This window comes from Mastomys coucha, unplaced genomic scaffold (assembly GCF_008632895.1).
Source record: "Mastomys coucha isolate ucsf_1 unplaced genomic scaffold, UCSF_Mcou_1 pScaffold22, whole genome shotgun sequence".
Lineage (NCBI taxonomy): Eukaryota > Metazoa > Chordata > Mammalia > Rodentia > Muridae > Mastomys > Mastomys coucha.
The window spans coordinates 146,845,026-146,853,080 of record NW_022196905.1 but is presented as its reverse complement, the minus strand read 5'-3'; the positions used below and the strand labels follow the sequence as shown (position 1 = coordinate 146,853,080).

The following is an 8,055-nucleotide window of genomic DNA, read 5'->3' as shown; positions in this document are numbered from 1 at the left end:
ATACAAAATGGGAGCTGGAGTTCTCAGAAGGGAAAAAAGCTGCACTTGTGTTAAAGATTATACAAGGTTATAATTGTTAGATTTTTTTTTAAGTTAAATTCTTTGCTAGATATTAGTTCAGGCAGATACCCTGGTTCTGTGATCCTCTCTCCCTATAGGTCACAGTGAATTGGTTTCTTCAGAAGAGCCAGAGGTGCTGGGACTGCTGAGCTCCAGGGTCAGAAGCAGAACTGGAAAGTCTCAGATATATACTGCTTCCGTGATTCCAGTCTGGGCAGCAGGGAGGAGAGGTTCATGATGTGCCAGGTCTCTCCATCAGATACCTTGGAGGTTCAGTAGGAGAGCTGCTGTACATCCACCTCTGTCAGGAGGCCGATCATAGTGGGCAGAATTACAGGGTTGGAGAGCTGAGCCCAGAACATGAGCAAGGGTTGGGCCCTGCGTAGAGGCACCTCTGGCCTAAAGACAGCTCTGTTGAGCACCTGCAGCATTGGTGTAGTGTCCTGGACTAAACCCAGAGCTTGGTAGGGAGCATATGCCAAGGCCACAGTCAGGAGGCATTCCCGACTGCCCTGCTCTACTGGGACTCCAGGGCTGTGGGAGGTGGTGACATTGAGGCCAGCTTCTTTCACCAGTAGCTTAGCGTTCACCAAGTTTACACCTGCCTGCTTGGATGCTTCTCTCAGAAGGCTGACAATGATTGCAGGGCTCAGGCAGGTCCCAGCATTCTTCAGAAATGTTCCTTGTGTAACCACCTGGATGGTCCCTTTAGGGGAGCCAGCCCAGGCATGCATCATCATGCCTAATGCTTCTGCCAGACCAATCCAAGGCTTGATGTGTGGAGAGAAGACACTGGTAAGGGCCTAGGCGTTTATGACCTCTGTTAGAGATATTCCCTTCACCATATCCACAAACTGGACTGTGATTTCCTCCCCACAGTGGCTCTGGGACTCCTTGGTGCTGGCACCCAGCTGGGGACAGTTGATGACATTCTTGTGGTCCACTAAGGCCCAGTCCCGAGGTGGCTCTTCTGTAAACACATTCAGTGCAGACCCAGCACACTGACCAGACTGTAGGGCACTGAGCAGGGCACTTTTATCCACAATGGCTCCTCAAACACAGTTCACCACTCACTCACCTTTCTTGCACTGGGCAAAGATGTCATTCAGCCAGCCTGTGGTGGAGCACAGAAATGGGGTATAGACAGTTATGAAATCACAGAGAGTCCAGATCTCCTCCCTCGACAGCTGCTGAGCACCAAAGGAGGCCACAATTTCAGGAGAAATGATGAGGTCATAGCCCACAGTCTTCATTCCAAAGGACTGCATTCAGGTGGCCACCTCTCTTCCAGATTCTGCCTAGGCCAAGAATTCCCAGTGTTTTCCCATTCAGTTCTGTTCCTGTCAACTTCTTCCAGTCCTGTTTGCCATTTTTCATTGAAGCTTGTCGCCTGGAGAATCTGCCTGGTCCAGCACATGATCATCCCACAGATGAGTTCCGCAGCACTAAGGCTGTTTCTATTGGGGGTGTTCATGACTAGGATGCCCTTCCTCGTGGCAGCCTCCAGATCCACATCTTCCATGCCTGTACCAGCCCTGCCCACCACCTGGAGCTTTTATTCTGTGTTGATGATATCAGCAGTAACCCAGTAGCTGACCTGACAATAAAGCCTTCACAGTTCTGGAGTTCAGCTATCAGTTCCTCCTTGCTCAAGTTCTGCTTCCCCACCATTTGTGGCCCTCCGTCTTGCAAGATCTTCCCACAGCAGAGGTCCAGGCTCTGAGGGGGACTTTGTCCAGATTTGCAAAGACTATTGCTAGATAGAATCAGGCCTTAGAATCATTTGCTCTGGGTGGACAGAAGTACTTAGTTCAGGAAACTGCAGGCAGGGCTGGCTCCCATGACTGAGCCTATGATGGTTAGATTTAATTGTTAACTTAATAAACCTAGGAGCACCCAGGAAGAGAATCTCAACAAAGAATTGTCTACGTTGCATTGATCTGTGAGCATGTTTGTGGATGATTGTCATAAGTAATTAATATAGAAAAACCTGGCTGACTGTGGGCAGCACATTCCCTAGTCAGAGAGTTTTACCCTTTATAAGAGTGTAAAAACTGAGCTGAGTACAAACAAGTAATCTGGCTTGACTCTATTAACATGGATATGACCATTGTCTTAATCCCCCCACATAGTGAGTTCCCTATGGAATTGTAATATGAAATCAACACTTTCTAAGTTGCATTTTGTCAAGGGGTTTTATTAGAGCAACAGAATTAAAACTAAAACAAATGATAAGTAATTGAGCTTCAAAATGGTACAAAGTTAAAATGCTACAAACCCCAACCACATCAAAAGAGCCATGTTTAATCCCTCAGAAAACCATTGTTACCTACCTCTGATCTGACCTAACATCACTATGACAACCAAAACTTTTAAATGAATTCTTAGAAGACCACTAGCTCCCATCAACCCAAAAGCTAAGAATCTCACGAGATAGATTCTTAAATCTACAGAAGTTTCCCTGTATCAGCTGGAACCTACCTTCTTGACCTCATAAAATCTTATGTGGTCATTTTCCAATAGAACTTTGTGTTGAGAGCAATACGAATGTGTGCCCTCATCTCTTAAATTTGGCTCCAGATAAGACACTTTATTCTATTTTTCATTCCATTTGAGGTAAGAGCTATGTTTCTGAGCCAACATTAACATAAAATTTATTTTAAGTCCATCAAATAAATACAAGGCCAGAAGATATACTCGTTGATCATGGTTCATGTGCATACTTTCTGGTACTGAGATTATATCACTCAGTTATCTTTAATGAAGAGACATTCATTAAACCTAGACACTTCTATATGCATACACTACATAACTCCAATAAAATTTAAAATATTTCCATAATATTGAAGTCATTTTATAGCTCAACAACCTGGTCAATCTCCATTTCAAATTAATAGCAAAGATTAGGAATCTGGGAAGATAGTTTAGTAAGTAGTGCTTGCCACACAAGCATGATGAATGGAGTTTGGACCCCAGTGTAAAAATGCAGGCATGGCAGGATTACATCTGTAACCCCAGTACTAGTGAGGCAGAACCAGAGGATTCTCAGGGCTCACTAAACAGCCAATCTAACTGAATCAATGAGTTCAAGCTTCAGTGGTAACCTGTGTCAAAAATAAGGTGAAATGGGTCAGCAAGATGGCTCAGTAGATAAAGGCATTTGCCTCCAATTCCAATAGCCTGAATATGACCCCTAGTTCCTACAGAGTGGAAGAAAAGAATCAACTCCCAACTTCCATAGATGTCTTTGCTAAAAAACACCTTTCCATAGGTGTTTTTGTTATAAAAATAACCAAAAAAAAAAGTATCCTGTTTTCATTCAACATGTGCTGACCCTTGGGACCATTTGATTCTCCTTGGTTTACAATGAGGACCATAGAGTCAGATTATATTCAAATGTCAGTTCACCATGAAATAGCTGTGTGACTATGGTGGGGAAGCAGAACTTAAGCCTGTTACTTAATCTGGGTGTGCAGAAATGGAAAGCAGATCATGTGCTACAGCATAGAGAGGTAAAATGAGTAGATCTGTAGCAGGTATTATGTTAATAGGAGTATGTTGAGTCCATCACATCAATACACCAAAGTCAGCAGAAATCACAGTGAGCCCCTATGCTAGGAAAGCAGAGAAGCACAAGTTAGTGGGGGCAGAGCATCCAGGAATATGGGTTATGGCTCTCCAATCCTCAGCACAAGTGTAAATTACATAGCAAAGTAGATGTACTCTATAGGCTGTTAGCTTTGATAAAGGCATCCCATGATTTGGTCACAAGATGAATAGACCAGATATTTCTGGTATACACCCTAATCTTCCCAGACCTCTCTCTAAAAAATTCCTGGGTTCCCTGGCACCAGATGAGCTGTGTCAGGGGTGCGGTTCCTCCCTCCAGCTCTTCTGCATTGTGCTCAGTTCCTTTTTTCTCTTGCTATCAGAATGTCTAGGAAGTGGGCATTAGGGGACAACAGAAGCTGTCCTCTCTCACAATCCCAGGCACTAGCAATAGCTTTAACCATGAGTGACTCCACGGAATCAAAGACACAGCAACTGGACACTCCAGGTAAGGATGGACTAGGATTGTGGGATCTCAGTGAGGGAGGCCTGAGGGGCAGCTTGTGGCTGAGCCTACCTATCCTCTGACTGATGCTCTGTTTCTCCAGAGGATGAAGAGTGTTTGATGAGTAGTACCAGATATTCTGCTGTCAGCTCTCAGTTACGAACAAAATTTGGAATCAAAAGTTTGGCAGGTACAACAGGGTGAAGACCTGAGGAAAAGTGGATGACTTTCCCCAGAAGTGGGTCCTGGGGAACTGGAGTTGAGATCCTAAACTTCTCATTCAGTCCTGGGAGATGAAGGCTGGGGAATGGAATTGTGAGCCATAGAAGGTATAGACTCAGAGTCCAGACTCAAGTGCCCTGCATGAGGAGGATGGCAGCAGTAAGTCTGTCCTGGGGCCAGGCTGAGGCAAGGTCACTATGATTCTAACACAACTACCTTCTATTCTGCAGAGTATACGAAGCAGAGCCACAACCCCTTGGTCCTGCAGCTGTTCTCCTTCCTGTTCTTGACTGGGCTTCTGCTGATCATTCTTGTCCTAGGTCAGGCAAAATGAAGGACTCAATTCTCTGATCTGACTCTAGGGCCTGTCTGGGAAAGTGATGGGGAATGCAAGGTGGGAGCATAACCTTCAGTGGAGCTAGGAACTTCTCAGGAACATCTCCCCCATCTCTGGTACACCAGAGAGGAGAGGGGAGGGTCTCAGAGAAGAGCTGTGTCCCCATTTCTCCTGATAGGTCACTTTTCTCTGGGTATCTAGTTTCCTAGTCTTTCAAGGTATTAACCAAAGGTAGAAAAGTTACCTCAACAGTTAAGAGAACTTACTGTTCTTCTAGAAGACCTAGGTTTGGTTCTCAGCATACAAACCATGTCTCACAGCCACCTAAAACCCCAGGACCAGGGTATCCAATGCACTCTCCTGAACTCCTCAGACACAAGACAAGCACCTGGGGTATGTACATACATACATACATACATACATACATACATACACACACACATACATACATACATACACACATCATACATACATACACACATACATACATACATACAGGCAAAACAGTCATACACATAATAAATGAATAAATAAACAAATAAACAAATACGTGTTTAAAGACATCAGGCAGAAGTTGTCCTAGACACTGAGGTGGAAGCATGTGCCTGAAATCCTAACTACTTGTGAAGCTGAGATAAGATGAGGACATATGCCCAGGAGTAGGAGAAATCAGTGCCAAGATAGTGAGACCCACCTTCCAAAAACAAAAACAAAAAACAAAAAACAAAACCCTAATGTCCCAAGGCTCCAGTGCAGGCCACAGCAAAAAAGGAGGTATTTAATAACTACAGGGTTTTTTTTTTTTTGTCTCTGCTAAGTCTCAAAGGTCCCCAGCTCAGAGGTTCAACACAAAATCTACCAGGAACTCATGCAGTTGAAGGCTGAAGTTCATGGTGAGTAACCAGAGACCAGGAATTCAGGCTCTCAGGTTTCCATGGGAGAGGAGTCAATTTCCTTTAGTCATCAGACTCTTTGAGTAACAATTTCCTTTTCTTTGAAGTGAGATCACAATATAATACTGAGAATAGAACTTGGTGTTTACAGGGGCCATGCACACAGTAGACACTCAGTGTTCACAGAAATTGTATATAGCATAGACAATGTTCACAGTAGCCATTCACACAACAGACATTCGGTGTTTAAAGGGGTTATGTAAACAGTAAGCACACAATGTTCACAAGTGCTATGGACGCAGAAATCACTCAGTGTTCACAGGAGCCATGCATACAGAAGGTATTCAGTGTTAACAAGGGCCATGTACACTATGGGCACTCTAAGTTCACAGAGGTTGTGCACACAGTAGGCACTAGGTCAAGCTAGTCCTGATGTTTGTGGCACCTACATTTCCATGACTGGAGAAGATGGGCTTAAGACTTCTAGATTTTTCTGGGTGAATAGAGGATAAGGAAATGCAGAGGGGAATGGCTCCCCAGAATGCTATGATAAGTAAGGACCCTGGTTCTGGAGACTTATAGGTTGAGGACAAATGGGAACACAGACATTTAAGTATGTCTATCTAATCTGCTTCCTCCAACAGACGGCTTGTGTCAACCCTGCCCCAGGGACTGGACATTCTTCAATGGAAGCTGTTATTTCTTCTCCAAGTCCCAAAGAAATTGGCACAACTCCATCACTGCCTGCAAGGAACTGGGGGCCCAATTGGTCATTGTAGAGACTGATGAGGAGCAGGTATGCCAGATGGGGTCCCATCCTTGTCTGGAACATGGATCTGGCTATGGTCGCCTGAGAGTGAGACCATTTGCTAGACAAGGCTATGAGTTAGATGCTGCTTTTTCTATAGAAAACGGTGGAAATGAGGACTACCCCCCCCCCAAGTACTCTCCACAGAATCACACCTAAGACTTAAATATTTCTGGTGCATTGGGAGAATGCCTAAAATGTAATTGCTATCTTTGTGTGTTGGGCAATATTAAACTCTTCCTCGCTGGGGGATATATGTTCTGCTAGACTAGAGACTAAGGAAATGTCTTTAATGAAGGTGATTGCCTTGAAAACACAAGGACTTGAGTCTAAAACCACATTTTGAAAGCTAGTTATGGGTTTGGGGAGATTTCTGAGTGGGTAAGAGTGCTTACTGCTATGGCAAGAAGATCTGAGTTAGGAGCCTCAGCATCTGGGGGTGGGGAACAAGCATGGTCACATATGCCCTTAAGCTCCATGTTGGGGATGGGGCCTGCAGACAGGAAGATCCCTCAGGCTTGCTGACTGCCAATCTAACTCCAAGCCCAGTAAGAAATTCTCATCTGAGAGAACTAAGTGGAGAGCAATGCAGCAGGATGCCTGACATCTTCCTGTGGCCTCTGCATGAGCACTCAGGGTTTGTTTGTAAATACCTGCACATACAGAGGGAGGGAGGGAGAGAAAGAGAGGTAGAGGGGGAGGTAGAGAAGGAGGAAGAGAGAGGGAGGGAGGGAGAAAGAGAGGAAGAGAGAAAGGAAGGGAGAAGGAGGGAAGGAGGAAGGGAGAAGGAAGGAAGGAGGGAGGAAGAAGGAGGGAGGGAGAGAGATAGGGAGAGAGAGGGAGGAGGGAGGGAGAAGGAGGGAGAGATACAGAGGAAAGGAGAAAGATGGAGGGAGGGAGAGGGAGGGAAAGAGAGAAAGAGAGAGAGGGAGGAATGGAGAAGGAGAGAGAGAGGGGGATGGAGGGAGGGGGAAGGAGGGAGAGAGGGAGAGAAGGAGGGAGGGGAGGAGGGAGGGAAGGAGGGAGGGAGAGAAACATGCAGGGGGAGAAGGAAGGAGGGAGGGAGGGAGGGAGGGAGGGAAGGAGGGAAGGAGGGAGGGAGAAAGAGAGAGACAGGGAGGGAGGAGAGAGGGAGAGAAAGGGAGGGAGAAGAAAAAGGAGGGAAGGAGGGAGGGTGGAGGGGAGGGAGAAAGAGAGGGAGGGAGAGAGAGAGGGAGGGAAGGAGAGAGTCATTTTCCATGTCCACACTTTAAAATATATTTTTTTTATTATTTGATAGTTTCATACATGCATTTTGATCTAATTCACACCCACGCACTTCTCTGTCTAACTCCTTCTGAATACATCCCCTATCCCCTCCCAACTTCATGCCCCATCCCTTTTTCTATATTCCACTGAGCACAATTATGTTTCACACATATTCATTGACATGGGGCCCTCCCCAGAGCTTAATCGGCCAACCAGTTTTTTAAGAAACTGACCCTTCCTTCCTCAGAAGACATCAACTGTCCTAGTACCACATGAACACCTCCCCTCTCCATGCTGCAGTGTAGACAAACTTGATCTAGTGCAGGCAACCATAACTGCTTTGAGGTCATGAGTGCACAGTCCTCCCTGTCACGGACCGGGATTTCTCGCGGGGTCCCTGTTCCGCGGGACACGGGATTCTGGCCAGGTGGGC

General features: G+C 45.7%; 1 protein-coding gene and 1 pseudogene across 1 annotated transcript in view; one reads left to right on the top strand and one right to left on the bottom strand.

The window, feature by feature from the left end:
* Positions 1-218: 218 nt before the first annotated feature.
* LOC116104724 lies at positions 219-2,768 on the bottom strand (annotated as a pseudogene).
* A 1,199-nt stretch (positions 2,769-3,967) lies between these two features.
* The window catches only part of LOC116068841 (CD209 antigen-like protein D), an 8,254-nt gene continuing 4,166 nt past the window's right edge, over positions 3,968-8,055 (top strand). Inside the window, exons 1-5 of the mRNA XM_031338914.1 lie at positions 3,968-4,117; positions 4,218-4,304; positions 4,567-4,656; positions 5,492-5,566; positions 6,211-6,362. Coding sequence (XP_031194774.1) covers positions 3,994-4,117; positions 4,218-4,304; positions 4,567-4,656; positions 5,492-5,566; positions 6,211-6,362 — 528 coding nt within the window. The 5' untranslated portion in view covers positions 3,968-3,993. The remainder of the gene's footprint in view (positions 4,118-4,217; positions 4,305-4,566; positions 4,657-5,491; positions 5,567-6,210; positions 6,363-8,055) is intronic.